General features: G+C 55.4%; 1 protein-coding gene across 5 annotated transcripts in view; it reads right to left on the bottom strand.

Moving 5' to 3' along the window:
- STIM1 (stromal interaction molecule 1) overlaps nucleotides 1-17,327 on the bottom strand; it is a 190,090-nt gene that overhangs the window by 7,995 nt on the left and 164,768 nt on the right. For 2 of the 5 annotated variants that reach the window (XM_075919691.2, XM_075919690.2), the window contains 4 exons: nucleotides 13,240-13,340; nucleotides 11,466-11,701; nucleotides 10,800-10,880; nucleotides 5,452-5,848 (listed from right to left, as the gene is read on the bottom strand). In XM_075919691.2, the coding sequence (XP_075775806.2) occupies nucleotides 5,452-5,848; nucleotides 10,800-10,880; nucleotides 11,466-11,701; nucleotides 13,240-13,340 (815 nt within the window). The remainder of the gene's footprint in view (nucleotides 1-5,451; nucleotides 5,849-10,799; nucleotides 10,881-11,465; nucleotides 11,702-13,239; nucleotides 13,341-17,327) is intronic. The other 3 variants (XM_075919693.2, XM_089775820.1, XM_075919694.2) reach the window with 3 other exon arrangements.

Raw genomic sequence — 17,327 nt, 5'->3', positions numbered from 1 at the left:
CCCTGATGCATTGGATTCCTTTGAATGCGGTTGTCTGTCTGCTCTGGCCCATGGTTTGTCCTCTCCCCTTCTCTCTTTCTGACTACAGCTTATCTATCAATGGATTCTCCTCTAAGAGAAGTCTCCTTCCAATTTACGTGCATCTCCGCACCAATCGGCTTTCCCCCATCTCTTAGTTTAAAAACTGTTCTACGGCTTTTTTAATGTTTAGTGCCAGCAGTCTGGTTCCATCCTGGTTTAGGTGGAGCCCTTCCTTCTTGTATAGGCTCCCCCTCTCCCAGAAGTGTCCCCAGTTCCTAATAAATCTAAACCCCTCTTCCCTACACCATCGTCTCATCCACGCATTGAGACTCTGAAGCTCTGCCTGCCTACCTGGCCCTGCGCGTGGAACTGGAAGCATTTCCGAGAATGCTACCATAGAGGTCCTGGATTTCAGTCTCTTTCCTAGCAACCTAAATTTGGCCTCCAGGACATCTCTCCTACCTTTCCCTATGTCATTGGTACCGACATGTACCACGACCACCGGATCCTCCCCAGCACTGCACATAAGTCTATCTAGATGCCTCAAGAGATCCGCAACCTTCGCACCAGGCAGGCAAGTGACCATACGGTTCTCCCGGTCATCACAAACCCAACTATCTATGTTTCTAACGATCTAATCACCCACTACTAACACCTGCCTCTTCCTAACTGGCACTCCCTCCCCATCAGAGGTATCCTCAGTGCGAGGGGGATACCGCAACATCCTCTGGGAGGAGGGTCCCAACTACGGGATGGTTTCCCTCTGCTTCCATTGAATGCTCTGTTCCCTTGAGACTTTCATCCTCCTTAAGAGCACTGGGGCTCTCAAACTGGAGGTGGGACAGTACTACAGTGTCCCGGAAAGTCTCATCAACATAGCTCTCTGCCTCCCTTAGCTCCTCCAGTTCAGCCACCCTGGCCTCCAAAGCCCGAACTCGGTCTCTGAGGGTCAGGAGCTCCTTGCAACGGGTGCACACATACACCACCCGCCCACAGGGCAGGTAATCATACATGTTACACTCGACGCAATAAACAGGATAGCCCCCACACTGCTGCTGGGCTTCCGTCTCCATTTTTCTAATGAGTAAGTTTAGGTATAAATGGGATTCTTTTTAAACCTCTGGAATATAGATTATTCTAAGAGTTATGTTTTAATATAGGTCTGAAGTCACTGGTGCCCTCTAACCTCCCCCTCCAAACTCCCTCTCCAAACTCTCCTGTTAGCTGTTCCTGGTCACTGAGTCACCGGTTTATATAGCTCTGGTAGCCCCTCCCCCTGACTGAGGCTCAGCCAATTAACAGAGGCTTCTAGATTTCAAACCTTTTAGAAGCTCCTTCAAACAATCAAACAAACCACCAAAAAGACAAACACAAGCTCAGCACACTGCAAATAACTCCCCCCCCCCCCACACACAAACACACACTCCAGACAGCCACTTACCACAAGGGTCCCGTTTTTACTCCCTCTTTTACCTGGAGAACTCCCTCTCCAAACTCTCCTGTTAGAGAGTTTGCCCAGCCCATTCCCGAGCCCAGAAGGAAATGGCCAATGGAGAGCCGACCCCCCCGCCTCAGCTTGTCTTTCTAGAGCGGAGAGAGTCGGCAGGGAGGCCTGGAGCACCAGTCACCCTTTGCAGCCTCCTCTCTGGCCAACTGTAGGGATGCAAGGGGTCTAACCAATGCTGCGCCAGCCATTAGGCACCACAGCCCCCGTCCTTCCTGACAGTGGCTGGCACTAGAACCCCCTCTCTGCCGGACTAGAGGGATCCTGCGTCAGAAGACAGGACAACTGGCAAATGCTCTTGTTCAATTAAACTGCTGGGGCTCCTCCGGGAACCTCCTGGCCTGCCACAAGTGAGCCCCACATGGGACAGCAGCTTTTGTGACCCAGACCCATCCCGTCCATCAGACAGGGCTGGGCTGGGAAAGGCCGTCGCCGTGGCTGGGGTCAGGAGGAAGGGGGAAGGAAGCAGGACGAGGCGGGGGGAGGGGAGAAGTTACAACTGCTACCCTGTCCAGCCCAGTCCCTTCGAGCCAGCGCAGGCCGAGAGGGTCAAACGCCGGTGCCACAGCTGAACTGCGCAGCCCCTGGGGACCCCACCCAGCAGCCTGGCTCCCTGAGCGGCGGGGCGCAGCCGGGCAGCTCTTGGGGGCGTCAGTGGCTGAGTCACACCGGTGACCGGGCGCACACATGCCCCTGCCATTCATGGGACGTGCGGCTTGAGAGGCCCTGCTGGACGCAGGCAGAGTGGCCGGGGGCAAACCAGCTCGCCCAGTCGGTGCCAGGAGGAGGACTCGGCCGTTCAACGGCAGGCCCCTGGTTTTGCAAGTCTTGGCCACAGTGTTACGGGTTTGATTTTGAAAGGAACCCAGGCCTTGCAACTGACAGTGTGGGGCCAAGGGCAGGACCGTGCGATCTCTAGGCTGCGGGACGCTCTCTTCCCCCCGCCTAAGCCAAGCGGCGGGAGGGCGGGTGTGAAATGGACAGAAGCAAAGGCAGATCCCATGGGGGCTCCTGGCCTGCCCGGTCCTCTGCCGCCCGCTGGCTTCCCTCGAAGCTGGCTGCCACTGCCCGTATCACCTGGGGCTGGGACGAGGTCCTTGCCCTCCCTCTGCGTGGATTCAAGGCCGTTGGCCCTGACCGTGCCATAGCAGGGCCTGGCTCCCCACCCAGCACACAGCCCTTGTATCCCTTCCTTCCAGTCCCTGCCTTTCGCAGCTGGGACCCAGCTCCACCCAGCAGCCTGTGACATCAGCACCTCTCACGTCTCCTGGCGGCAGAACCAGGCCTGACCTGCTGCTCGGTTACGCTGCTGCCCTCAGCATCAAGCAGTCTGCCCACTCGCGCCCCCCCCCCCAACAGCTTTGGCCCTGCTCCCTCGGGGGGGTTGAAGGGCACCCAGCTGGGAGCCCCCTCCCACCACTCGGAACCGGGCATGGCTTAGGAGCAGGCGCTGGAAAGCAGAAACCTCTGTGCACAGAGCAACCCCCCCCCCGGCCCAGCACCCTCAGTCACACCCCAGTCTCCACACCCCGAACAGCGCTGACCTTGTTTGCACCAGCTCCTCTGAAGCCAATTGCAAAAGAGAAGCAAAGAGTGAGGGTTTGTGGCGGCCCGGCCGGCAGGGAATAGTCACAGCCCAGCCGGAGGAAGCAGGCGGCTAAGCACAAGGCAGGGCGGCCCACGCTCCCTCTCCCTAGGGGAAAGGAAGAGGCAGTCGTCTCCAGGTCTGGCTGGAGCTAAAAGGAGCCACATTGAATCAGAGTTGGGGGCAGCACCTTCCTCTATCACAGGGGACCAGGAGCCAAGACTCTTGGGTTCTGTTCCTCTCTCCAGCACGGACTCTCCGTGACTCAGTTTCCCCATGTCATCTTCCTCTCCAGGAGGCTGTGTGGCTCGGCTGATGCGTATAAAGGGCTCCGCGGGTCTCAGGCAAAAGACCTAGAGCAATGCAGGCTTGTGGTGCGGGCAGCAGGCTTACGGGAGGGTCTGAGTGTGAGTGTTAAAGCTGCGGGTTGGCACCACAGGACAGCGAACCCTGGGAGCTCTTGCTAAGGAAGTGGCCTTTTGCCCACAGGTCACCCCCGTGGGCACTGAGCAGAACCAAGTCAATGGCCTGCCCTTTCGCTGACAGCGAGCACTGGGACCTGCGCCTGGCAGCCACACGTCAAGCCAGGCACCCGCAGCCTCTGGCGTCCGCGTCTGCAGGCCTGGGCTTTCGGAGGGCCACCAAACACCCACGTGTGCCCAGCAGAGCCAACGGCCCTGGGGCCAGTTCTCAGGACAAGCTGCCCGCGATGCTGGCGACCTGACCGTAGGAATGTACCCGGGGCTGCATGTTTCCATGGGGATGGCCCCGACGGGGCTGAAATTTGGAAGCGATTCACCTACGTATATTCAAAGGGCTCTCCGCCCCCTTCCACACAAGAGCCCAGATGGCGTTTAATAACCCCCCCGGAGCAAGGGCAGGGCCACCCCCCCCCGGAGCAAGGGCAGGGCCACCCCCGCCTCCTGGAGCAAGGGCAGGGCCACACACACCCCCCGGAGCAAGGGCAGGGCCACCCCCCACCCCTGGAGCAAGGGCAGGGCCACCCCCACCCCTGGAGCAAGGGCAGGGCCACCCCCGTCCCCGGAGCAAGGGCAGGGCCACCCCCCCCCCCCCCCAGAGCAAGGGCAGGGCCACCCCCGTCCCCGGAGCAAGGGCAGGGCCACCCCACCCCCCCCGGAGCAAGGGCAGGGCCACCCCCCACCCCCGGAGCAAGGGCAGGGCCTCTCTCCCTTATGAATTTTCCTAGGGCTTGCTGCTCCACAATGTGCGTGTCTGAGATGCACAGTTGGCCTGTCTGTATCTGGGGCTTTCCAAGTGCTGCCATTAGCGCCCGGGGCTCAGGGCTTGCCCTGGCCCCTCAAGAGCACCTGGAATCAATGGAGAGCTGCGCCGGGACACGAGGCTGGGCGTGAGGGTCAGGCCTACTGGGGCCTGCTGGAAATCCGTCTGGTATTGGCAGATCCTAGGCCTAGGGCCTTCAAACCCCTGACCCAAAAGGTGCCCTCCAGGCAGATGCCATGTTATAAGCTGAGGGGCTTTTCCTGGGACTTTCAGTCTTGGGGAAGGCGCCGGGGCAGTCGGGTGGAATCTACTTCCACCACCGCCAGCTACGGGCAGGCGCAACGTCCGCCCACGCTCCCGGCCCTTGGGCCTCAGCCAGCCTCCAGGGCCCCCCCTGTGGAGGGAGGCGACATTGATTTCCCAGGCCTCTGCTGACACTGCTCATGGAGCTGCTGGTCGCTCTGCCCAGGACAAGCCCACTCCTTCACTTCCCACAGACCCCCCGCTGCGTTCTAGTCACGGATCCGCTCGCAGTGGGAACCTAGCGACGGGAAGCTCAGCACTCGGCCACCCTCTGCCGTACACAGGAGCCCGTCAGCCTCAACTCAGCGTCCCTGGATGCTGCTGGGCATGTCAGCACCTGACCACAACGGGCACGTCAGCACCCGCCGCCAGCAGCACCCAGAGGCACGCCGGGCTTTTCCTTTGCAATTTGCTTGGGAGGAGCCAAAGACGAGCCCCGGTTTCAAACAAGGTCAGTGTGTGTTTGGTTAGTCGCGGTCCCTTCCTTCCCGCAGGCGCCCCCCAACCAACAGGCTAATTATGCAGAAACACAAGCCTGGCAGGGACTTCTCAGCCCAAGCCACAGCGCCTTGCTGGTTAATCGCCACTGCCGTGACACATAAGGCACCAGACCAAGTTCTGCCATCGCAGTAATCCCCGGCGGGCGCCGCGTAGGCGGGAGAGAGGCTGAGGAAGCAAGAGCTGCAGAAAGCAAGGAAGGATTCTATCCCGAAGGGCAGGGTGCCAGGCATCCAGGAGGAAAAACACCACAGCAAGCAGCAGGTCTCAAGAGGCGCTAGAAGAGAAAGAGCGGTACCCAAAGCTCTCAGTGCGACAGCGAATCCCCGAGGTGACATCAGGAGGGGGTAGGTCGGGGATGGAGTCCATCTGGAGGATATAAGAGGAGGAGGTGTGATGGTAATAGATAGGGTGGGCATGGCAAGCGGGAACAGAGGCAGTGGCGGTGATGGTGGAGGAGCAGGAAGTGGAAGAGGCGGAGGTGGCAGATGGGCTGGCTCCGTGCGTGTCGGAACTAAACGACTGTCCAGAAGTGAGGCTGTGCATTCGACGCAGCGCGGCTCTGCCCGCCAGGTAATGGACGGGCTGGCCCGATTCGCTCTGGCCGTGCGCGTGACTCTCTACCAACCTCTGAGATCCGAGGGAGTGCTGCGGGTCCACGGCGCGCTGGCGGACGCCGCTCGGCAGGGTGGGGGCTGGAACGACAGAGAAGAGAACACTGAGTGCAGCTGGAGAAGCCGCGTCCGACCCCAGCCAGGCGCCGAACCTTTGGCCCTTTGAGCCAGCTCGCCCGGGGGAGGCCATCGGCTGCGCTGATTCAATACAGACGAGGCATTAGGTCCTTGCTTCTACTTAGACCAGTGACCAGCGCGAGAGAAACTGCCGTTTACATTCCTGCTCACCGAGGCAGGCGGCCAGCGAGGGGTGTGCGCTATCGCAGGGCTCTGGTTTGGCTTATGGATACCACTTCTACCCCAGTGTAGTTCCACTGATTGCAAGGAATTGCCAAGGATTTACCCCTTGCTGGCAGCGTGATCCGGCCCGGCATTAGGTGCAGGTGCGCAAGGACAGCAAGGCTTCCGGCACGGTGTGGAACTCTCTTGACTCTTTCCCAGTGGCTGAGATGCCCAGTGCAAGACAAAGGAGCATTTTTGAGACCCCTTATCTGGTCTACGCAATGGTAGTTGGGATAATTAGTTTTCATGATTTTACACACCCACTAAGCGTCCATCTGCTCTGAAAACTGGCAGCCACGCCCATCTCCACATCCCGGGTGCTCCGTGGGTAAGATTTTCTCCCTAACAGCAAATTCATCTCGGGCTCTGCAGCCACGCTGGCTTCGGTCCTCGTGTCTTGTCTCCAGCAGAGGCGCAGATTTTAACACCAGATGGGACCACTGACTATAGAATCCGACCTCCTACCAGAGACCCTCACCTGCTAGTCTCTGCTTCAGCCCATATCTTCCATTTGAACATCTTTTAGAAAGGCCTTAGATCCCAAGGGGAAAATTACAAGTGATGGAGAATCCCCCAAGCCCTTAGGGAGCTGTTCCAATGCCGTATGTGACCCCGCCCCACGAAGTTGCACCTTATTTCTGATCTGGATTTGTCTAGTTCTGCTTCTGACCATTGGATCTCATCACACCCGGGTCTGCTACACTGAAAAACCCTCCGGTCAGAACTCTCTTCCCTGCGTAGGTGCTTGTAGACCGCCAACGAGTCTCGTTGGAAGGAGGTTCTGAGGCAGGGAAACAAGAGCTTAATCTGAAAGCGGCGTGGCGGCCTGGGGGCGCCACTGAGGACAGCTTGACTTGCAGAATCTGGCCACTGCTCAGACTCTATGGCGACGCCCTCTGAAAACCTGCGTGGACCAGAACAGCCGTGGTGCCACAGACTGGCAGACTGAAGAGCGTCTCTGCTGACATCTGTGCTAGGCCACTGAGCACGGGGACGTTAACTGGTGACCCCTTAACGAGTGAGGCTCATGGGATCCCATTCACCAGTAGAGGCTGGAGTAATTCCCTGCCCCACGGGGCCCACCACAGGCACAGGCTGCTCCAGCCGGTCTGTGGCAGGCTCAGCATGACTCCCCCCTCCTCCCTCCCCTGCTGGCTCTGCGGGATAAAGCTAAGCTTATATGTTAAATAGTCACTCTCCCAGAGCCCGCAGTGCACGGAACCGCTACGGCTTTTAGCAGCTACCCGGTTACCTTTGTAAACGACTTGCTACAGCCCTACTGAGCACAGCTGAACATGGAGCATCGGGAGGGCGTCACCGAGTCTCAGAGCAGAACCGACTTGGGGTGAAACTCAGCACGCGGCCGAGGCGCTGACGTCTCTTGCAGGCTGCCTGCAGCGCCTAGGTGTGGCGCCAGGCCCGCAGCACAGAGCGGTGGAAGAGAAATTCGTATCCATATTGATTTAGTGAAGACCCACAAACTCAGAGGGTGCCCCCATCGGCGCTGGTACTCCTGCCTCTGCCAGGAGTAAGAGAAGCCGACAGGAGGGTTTGCTCTTGTCGGTCTCCCACAGTGGGGAAACTCGAAACAAGGTCCGTTGACTCCAGCTCTGTACTGAACATGCCTGGAGTCGCGTATCTTGGTTCGACCTTCCCCTTTAGTGCAGCCTGGCCTTAGCCCTAAAGCTCTTCAGCCACCACAGCCTCTATCCCGGAGCTGAACTCTGTGCAGTCACGGGAGACCCACAACGGCCTGAACTGGAGATGACAGCCCTGCCCTCTGACTCAGGAAGGCAATATCCTGCAGCGTCTGCTCTAGCCACTGGGAGCAAGACAGAGCATTGCATGCTGGGACCTAGGATTCCACAGGCTGCAGCCGAGGGGGCTCCCCTGGGCTGCATTTTGGGCAGTTCTGTTCTGTGCTTTTCTGGTAGGGGGTTCAAAGTCCCGGAGTCTACAGGTGCATACGCGTAGGGAAGTGATGTCAACATGGTTAAAGAGGTGAATGGACAGGAAAGCTCAGAAGCGAAGTGCAGGGAGAGCTCTTTTGGGAGTGGAAGAACCAGCAAACCATGGCTGTAAAACCCACTCCCCGCCTAGGAGAAGAGGGCACCGGGCGGTTCGAATGCAGACAGGTTCCGAGTGATCGCCGGCTGCGAGAGCCCCAGTGTTGCGGGTCTCTGTTCCCCTCCTGCTCCTCTCGGGGCGGTCGAGTCTTTCTAATCATGGGAGGAGGGGGAGACAATCCCCACCCCTGTGGCCCCCCACTCCACCCCTCCTTTCCCCCCAAACCTGGGAGCCAGGTTGGGGAGCCCTGTGAGCAGCCTGGTCCCTGCTCCCCACACCCAGGGCAGGGGAAAGGTCTAAGGCGCCCCACAACTGCCTGTGTGGCTGTTACCATAGCCCAGCTGGGGTTCTTTGACCCCCCATAACTCACCCCCACACCAGGCCAGAATAAAAGCCTCGCGGGCAGTTGCTGGCCCTCCACCTGCGCTGGGCAAGGGGTCTGGAGTGCAGGGAAAGAGGCCAGATTTGTAGGTGGAGGGTCCATAGCTCCCCATTGCACCTGTGTTCCTCTTTCCCTGTCTGGCTCCAGCTTCCAGTTTGGCTGGGAGACAGGCCTCGGGAGAGGGCCAGGTCGGCAGCCAAACGTGGACAGGCCATGGCCCCTTCCAGCGCCTGGTACTCGCTGCCACCAACAGCCCTTCCCTCTCTCCGCTGCGCTGCCTGAACATTTTTAGAATTTTCCTTGCAGGATCCTGCACTGAAATAACCCTCATAAATCACGTTAAACGGGGCTAAAAGTGAAGCTCAGTCTCTGGCTCCGGAAACATTTGTCAGGAAGGTGCCTGGGGGAGGAGAGCTGGAGCGGCCAGAGGCCAGAGCTGGGGGCTGCCCAGGCTGCCCGCCTTCCTCCTTCTCCCATGGAGCTCCGCTGCCGCTGCCAGCGCCAGCGCGGCCAACGGAGCGGCCTGGGGGCTCTGCCTTGGGGAAGCATCGATATCGCACAGCTGGGGGAGGCCGGTCTGTGTCCTGCCGAACCGTGGGCTCGTCTCTCCTTAGCGGGACCTTCCCCTCCTCCCTGCTGGGGCAGGTCCCTGGCTGGTGCAAGGCAGGAGGCTGGACTAGATGCTCCCAATGGTCCCGGCCGGTCTCGGGGCCTAGGCTTGCTCTTCCTCCCCCAGCTTTCTCCTGACACACCTGTCGTGCCTCCGGGGGTTCGTTACCAAACTCGGGGGGCGAGCACACAACTCCGGGTTTCAAATGCCACCTCTGCAGGTGCATCTCACTGAGGGCAAAAGCCTTTGGGGGCCTGCGTCAGCTTCCCTGGGCTGTAGGACTAAACATTACCAGGTGGACGCTCAGGCTCCAGCTGAGCCCAGCCGGGGCGGAATCCCAGCGCCCGAGACTGACTGTCCACACAGCCCAGAGCCAGCTGCCCCGGGCCAGCCGCAGACTTTAATCTCCATGCTGCTGCAGACGTACCCTGTGCGGCCTGGGGTCACTCGCCACCTCAGGGGCTCCCCCTTTTACACGAGGAGACTGACTTCTAAACAGTGAGAGCTTGTCCATCAAAGGCCTTGACTGCGCGTCTGACTCATCACTTGCCAGGCCAGGTTTGACCTCTAGTTAAGTCTGTGGCGCTCCACTGCTGTTTAGCCAGAGCCATAACAGCGACAATCAAACCCGAAACATCTTGTGTCTTGCTCCCGACTCTGCTGGCAGACTGGAGTCCTCCCTCTAGGGGTGTTAAGAGGTGGGTAACAGGCTAATTGTGTAGTCGATACAATTTTTATCGACTACACGATTAGTTGATAAGGGAATTTAACCCCCGCTGCGGCTCTGCAGGTTAAATGTAGTAAGAGCCAGGTGGGCGGGCAGCCCGGCTCCTACAACATTTAAACTGCAAGAGCCACAGCAGGGTTAGGCCTGCCCCACCCCACCCCGGGTCCAGCAGCCTCTCTCCATGAGGGTCCCAGCCTCTGTACCCAGCCAGCCCAGACCTGCCACAGGGAAAGGCAGCTTCAGGGCAGGCTCCACTGTTCCCCCCCATCCCCTCCTCACTGCCTCTGATAGAGGCAGCAGCACAGAGAGAGGGGAGGGAGCTGGCAGCACCACTTACATCCCTATATCCCACTGCTTCTATTGTCGAGACCAATCTTCATGGTATTTCACATTCTCCCTCACGCACCAGCAGGCCCTGTACTGTGACAACACTCTAATGGAGAGAGGATTGGCCTGGGCAAGCGGGGAAATCGCTCGAGACGTTCCCTCCCTGCAGGGGCTCAGCACGCTAGGCCTTGGGAATAGGAGACACTAGACCAGATTCAGCTGCATGTGGCATCAGAACGGACCCAGCTGTAGGCGACATCCCCCAGCAGCCGGAATCACCCAAAGAGGGGGGCTCTGTTGTCACGGACTCCAGGGAGCGGGAGGGGAGCAGCGTTACCCTCCAAGCCCTCAGCAAAACCACGGTTCAAGCCTGGGGTTTAAAGCTCCAAACACAGAAGGCGGAGGAAGGAGCGAACATGAAATTCTTCATCCCAGCAGACTCTGCCCAGAGGTTAGTAACGATGCTCGTGTCTCACTGAAGAAGAGCATGTGAATTAGTGTGTGTGTCAAAAAGTTGGAAAAATCGTGGATGTATTTTAGTCCAGTAGGTGAAAAAAAACAACCAAGAGAACCAAACCGGGGTATTTGCAGAGGGACTGATCCTCCGAGGAGATAGACGAGCGGTCACTGAACCTGCGCCCCAAAAGCCAGGCCGCGTCTGGGGTTAGCCAATCAGGTTTGAAAGGGAGAGAGAAAAGTTTGATTTACAGGTATAATCATCACTGGCTCGCAGCAGCATTCTCAACACGAATGGGACAGGAAAAGATCAACCACAGAACGGCCCTGCTCCCTTCTGGGGGCTCTTATACACCGGCAGTGGCGCCCCCCCTCCCCCGAGCCCTGGGGACCCTAACGCGTCACTCGTGTAGGAGGCCCAACTGGAGATGCCCGCGTTGGTAAGTGGCTCTAAGTCAGGCTCAGCCAACAGTTAGCTGGACCCCACTGCTCCTCTGGCTGGGGCACTGCCCCTCTTCTGCCCGAGACAGCCACGGGGAACAGGGGCAGCAAGGTCTCTCCATCACGGTCACTAGTACGTGCTCCTGGCGAGTAGCTTCCAACAACTTCCAGCAATGGAGGCCAGGCTTATACTAAGAGGCTGGTATTTGGGCTTCTATGGACATGACTCTCCTGCTTAGTCAACACAGCTACCCCATTCCCTTCCGATGCATCCCATCAATCTAACGTAGCGCAGCAGCTAAGCGCTAACCCGTCTCAGCGCGCATCACCAGCCCGGGATACATACACTGCATGGACATGGGAGACACAATCTCTTCGTCCAGGTCGTCCAGGTCATCCGTCATGATGAAGTGGGATGGGTTGGGCCGGGGCGTGCCCACCCAGCTGGGATCGATGTTCAGGGCTGCTATGAGTGCATGGATGCCGGGGTTGTTGACAATCTGGAAGCCGCAGAGCACCTCGATTTGCTGCCAGCGGTGGAGGCGCTCCCGCAGCGCAGCCGTCACTTCGCTCAGGGCTTGCCTGAAGACCAAGGGAAGGGAAAAGGGAAAAGCACATGAGGAACAGTGGAAACAAGACAGAAGATCTTTGTGTGTCTGAATCAGGGCATCAGAGGGTTCCGCGGAGATTCTGCTGTATTTTATAGCATCCTAGAGCTGGAAGACCTCAGGAGTCATCAAGTCCAGTCCCCTGCCCAAGGCAGGACCAATCCCAACTAAATCAACCCAGCCAGGGCTTTGTCAAGCCGAGACATTTCTCCAGACTCTGCAGAGCCTTACAGAGTGGTCACTTCAGAACGGTTTTTCCTGTATGTTAACCCCTGTCCAAATTCTCCGTATGACAATAGCCAGGGTCAAAGTACAGCAGACTTCTGATAATCCGGCACCTTTGGGACCCAGGGGGTGCCGGATTATTGGATATGCCGGAGTATCAGGAGGTACTCCAGCAGGGGGGCTGTGACAGGGGGAGGAGGGGTCGGGCGGGGAATGGCACGGTGTGGGGCAAACCAGGTGCTGGTGAGGGGCGGCGCTGCAGGACCAACCCAGCAGCACCCCAGTTGCTCTGCCCCAGGGCTTCCCCAGGTCCACAGCTGGTCAGTTTCAGCAGTGGCAGCAGTGGACTGGGGGAAGTGGCGCGGAGCAGCTCCAATTGTCTGGCTGGAGCACTTCCGGGTTCTAGTTGGTACTGGACCACTGGATGCCGGACAATTGGAAGTTTACTGTATCTCAATACAGCTCTGAGTCACGTAAATCTCAAAGTCTTGCCTTAAGGGTAAGTGTGATGGAGTTAACAGAAATCTTCCAAAACCCCAGCAAACATTTCCACCGTGAAAGGAAGGGACTTCCAGGAACGGATCCATCCATCAGCCATATGAACCTCTCTCCCAACTACAGACAGGATGGCTGAAACGCAGCCCATTTTGCAAGGGAGAATGGCCATTATTTAGCACCATACGAGCAACAGGCTACAGCAGGAAACTGTCCAGGTGAAACCCCGGGGGAGCACATCCCTCCTTCTGCGCAGAGGCATGGGATCTGTAAGAGCTGTAAACGGTCGGGACTTCGACTTTCCACCTTAGGGGAACCAGTCTCAGAGGGGTCGCCGTGATAGCCTGTAACTTGAAAAACGAGTAGTCCTATGGCACCGTAGAGACTAACAAATATGTACATGTAGATCACAAGCTTTCGTGGGCAAAACCCTGGTTTTAAAGTTTTCTCATATACATTTTTGTTAGTCTCTGAGGTGCCAGAGGACAGCTCGTCATTTTTCGGGGAACTACCTACCCTCTACATTTCACACATTCCCCAAAAGCTGACAAACGTGAATTAAATAAGGATCAACTTCTCCTGAGGCAAAGGAAAGGCCAATGAATTCATGCTGTGCAGCAAAAGGGATTCGGAACTGGATGTGCAGAACAAGCGCTGCAGGATGACTTAACCCTGGGATTCAGGATCTGCAGGAAGGAGCTGCAGGTCTGCGTCTTGTCCCCGTGAGACGAAGGGACCTGCGCGTGAGGGGCTTGTGGGAAACGGCAGGAAGCTGTGGTGGAGGATACTCACTTTGCAGTTAAGATTTTATGATCAACGTCGTCTAGGGAGGAGCTGTGTGCAACGTGAAACGTTCCAAACAGGGTGTTTCGCTTCTTTTTAATTTTTTCAGCCTGAAACACAGAAGCGAAAAAAAGGTCACCAGAAGGATCAGCCCTTGTGTTTCCTCCAGGATAGCGATATCCTGAACAGGGTAAGACAGAAATAGTCCTGTGGCTCTCTGCACACATTCCAGTAGCTCGAACTGTTGCTTTATCTAAGGATGTTTAGTCCCCGTAACATGCTGGTGAGGGTGTCAGACCAAAGCAGAGGAAGGGCCCAATTCTCACTAGCTACAACTGTACAGCTAACGACTCCTGCCATGCCTCAGGCTTCTTCCCAGAAAGAGCAACTACAGTTCTCTCGACAGGCTCCTAACATCCTGAAATGGGGGTCTGCCTCCCCTTTAGGACCCTGTGTACATCTGACTCTTAAGTCTCTACATACAGACCCCTCGGCCTTTCTGCTCGAATCATGTTTACTGTAGAATTGCCAAAGGCAAGCCAGGGCCTGGAAGGCTGCAGCAGAACCCACACGGGAAATGGCTGAAGTGCTGCAGCATTTGTGGTTGGAATGTGGTAAGACCAACACATTCGTATCTGCCCTGCCACCTCTGACGCTGCACAATGTCAAGAGAGCCCAGCCCATCAGGTGCAACAGCTTCCTGCTCTCTGCCGCTGCTCTGCCTTGCTCAGAAGATTTCAAACAGCTGGGAGCAGAGAAGTGACTTGGCCAGTGAAGACGACCTACACGTTTTACACGTCAAAAGCTTCACAGCCCTTGTCCGAGGGCTGCTTGGGGCCAGCTTTGTTCTCAAAGGGGCCATGGAGCATTCCTGTGACAGACGTTTCGCAATGCACAATTCTGCACGCAACAGCCAGTTATGCACATTAGCAGGGTGAAACTTATCTGCCAAAAGCCACTCACTCAGCAGTAAGGTCTAGTGCGGGGCTGGTCAAACTACGGCTCCCGTGGGTGATGGAATGTCGGGCACTGGGTCTCCTTGCTGCAGGGGGATCAGGTGACCAGTGCGGGTGCTAAGGCAGCTGCCTGCCTTTCCTGGCACCGTACACTGTGCTGCGCCCCAGAAGCAGCTGGCAACAGGCCCAGCTCCTAGGAGAGCACACAGGGCTCCGCACAGTGCCCCTGCCCTAAGCACTAGCTCCACAGTCCCATTGGCTGGGAACCTCCTGCTGGCTGCTTCTGGGCACAGCACAGTCTGCAGTGCCAGGAGAGGCAGGAAGCTGCCTTATCCCCCACTCTGCACCGTGCAGCGCCCAGAGGGGGAAGGGGGACGATAAGGCAGCTTCCTGCCTCTCCTGGCACCACAGACTGCCCCAGCCCTGCGACCTCCACAGCTGGAACCCCCTCCAACACCCCAAAGTTCCATCCTCAGACCCCCCCTGGACCCCCATTCCAGTCAAGTTATGCTGAGCCGTGGGCATCAACAATTTTTTTCAACTGGGTCATGAGAAAAAAAATGTGCAAAAACCACTGGTCTAGTGGTCTGAATACATGCACAGGAGCCTAGAATTCAATCATTCTAAACCAGCTCTGACACCAATTCACTGCAGAACAGCAGATCAATCACTTCTCTCTTCATGACTCAGTTTCCCCACGTGCGAAGTGTCTGTGATAACTGCGTTGGGTGCCTTAATTAAGGTTTGTGCAGAATTTTGAAAATGTAAACCGTGACACCAATACCTAGTATCACCATGCATCATGGACCAGTACTACATATCATCCTGTATCCTAGGTCATCAATCCCCATGGTAGCAAAATCACGCAGGGACAAAATCAGAAAGCCTAAGGCAAAAAATGACTTTACACCTGGCAAGGAACTTAAAGGGCATAAGAAGAGGTTATATAAATACATTAGGAGCAAGGTAAACTTAAGAACATAAGAACATAAAAATGGCCACACTGGGTCAGACCAAAGCTCCATCTAGCCCAGTATCCTATCTTCCAACAGTGCCCAATGCCAGATGCCCTAGAGGGAGTGAACAGAACAGGGAATCATAGAATCATAGAATCATAGGACTGGAAGGGACCTCAAGAGGTCATCGAGTCCAGCCCCCCGCCCTCAAGGCAGGACCAAGCTCCACCTACACCATCCCTGACAGATGTCTATCTAACCTGTTTTTAAATGTCTCCAGAGAGGGAGATTCCACCACCTCCCTTGGCAATTTATTCCAATATTTGACCACCCTGACAGTTAGGAATTTTTTCCTAATGTCCAATCTAAACCTCCCCTGCTGCACTTTAAGCCCATTACTCCTTGTCCTGTCCTCAGAAACCAAGAGGAACAATTTTTCTCCTTCCTCCTTGTGACACCCTTTTAGATATTTGAAAACCGCTATCATGTCCCCCCTTAATCTTCTTTTTTCCAAACTAAACAATCACGTGATCCTTCTCATGTCATCCATTTCCAACCTCTGACAAACAGAGGCTAGGGACCCCATTCCTACCCATCCTGGCTAATACCCATTGATAGACCTAACCTCCATGAATTGATCTAGTTCTTTTTGGAACCAGGTTAAAGTCTTGGTCTTCACAACATCCTTTGGCAAGGAGTTCCACAGGTTGACTGTGTGTTGCATATGTGTTGCATGAAGAAAAACTTCCTTTTGTTTGTTTTAAACCTGCTACCTATTAATTTCATTTGGTGACCCCTAGTTCTTATATTATGGGAACGAGTAAATAACTTTTCCTTATTCACTTTTTCCACACCAGTCGTAATTTTATAGACCTCTATCATATCCCCCCTTAGTCTCCTCTTTTCTATGATGAAAAGGCCCCGTCTTTTTAATCTCTCTTCACGTGGCACCCGTTCCAAACCCCTAATCATTTTTGTTGCACTTTTCTGAACCTTTTTCAATGACAATATATCCTTTTTGAGATGAGGTGACCACATCTGCACACAGTATTCAAGATGTGGGCATACCATAGTTTTATATAGAGGCTATAAGATATTCTCAGTCTTATTCTCTATCCCTTTTTTAATGATTCCTACCATTGTTTGCTTTTTTGATTGCCACTGCACAATGAATGCATATTTTCAGAGAACTATCCACAATGATTCCAAGATCTCTCTCGAGTAGCTGTAGCTAAATTATTCCCCATCATATTGTAAATATAATCGGGATGATTTTTTTCCAATGTGCATTACTTTACATTTATCAACATTAATTTTCATTTGCCATTTTGTTGCCCAATCACTTAGTTTGGTGAGATCTTTTTGAAGCTCTTCACTGTCTGCTTTGGTCTTTACTATCTTGAGCAGTTTAGTAACATCTGCAAATTTTCCAACCTCCCTTTTTACCCCTTTCTCCAGATCATTTATAAATAAGTTGAATAAGATTGGTTCCAGGACAGACTCTTGGGGGGACCACATTAGTTGCCTCTCTCCACTCGGAAAACTTACCATTTATTCCTACCCTTTGTTTCCTGTCTTTTAACCAGTTATCAATCCATGCAAGAACCTTCCCACTTATCCCACAACTTACTTTACTTAAGAGCCTTTAGTGAGGTACCTTGTCAAAAGCTTTCTGGAAATCTAATTATACTATATTCACTGGATCTCCCTTGTCCATGTTTGTTGACCCCTCAAACAACTCTAGTAGATTAGTAAGACATGATTTCCCTTTACAGAAAGGATGTTGACTTTCCCCCAACAAATTATGTTCATCTCTGTGTCTGACAATTTTGTTTACTATACAGGCAGTCCCCGGGTTACGTACAAGATAGAGACTGTAGGTTTGTTCTTAAGTTGAATCTGTATGTAAGTCGGAACTGGCGTCCAGATTCAGCCGCTGCTGAAACTGACCGCCAGTTCTGACTTACATACAGATTCAACTTAAGAACCCCAAGTCAGCTGCTGCTGAAACTGATCAGCTGCTGATTCCAGGAAGCCCGGGGCAGAGCAACTGTGCCTCGGGCTTCCTGTAGTCAGCGCTGGTCAGTTTCAGCAACGGCTGACTTGGGGACGCCTGGGGCAGAGCAGCTGGGGGGCTGCTGGGTTGCTCCAGTAGCGCGGCTCCTTGGCGCTACTGGACCAACCC

This window comes from Pelodiscus sinensis, chromosome 1 (assembly GCF_052426305.1).
Source record: "Pelodiscus sinensis isolate ZL-2025 chromosome 1, ASM5242630v1, whole genome shotgun sequence".
Classification (NCBI taxonomy): domain Eukaryota; kingdom Metazoa; phylum Chordata; order Testudines; family Trionychidae; genus Pelodiscus; species Pelodiscus sinensis.
Note: the sequence above shows the minus strand (reverse complement) of the source record. Positions and strands in the feature narration are given on the sequence as shown.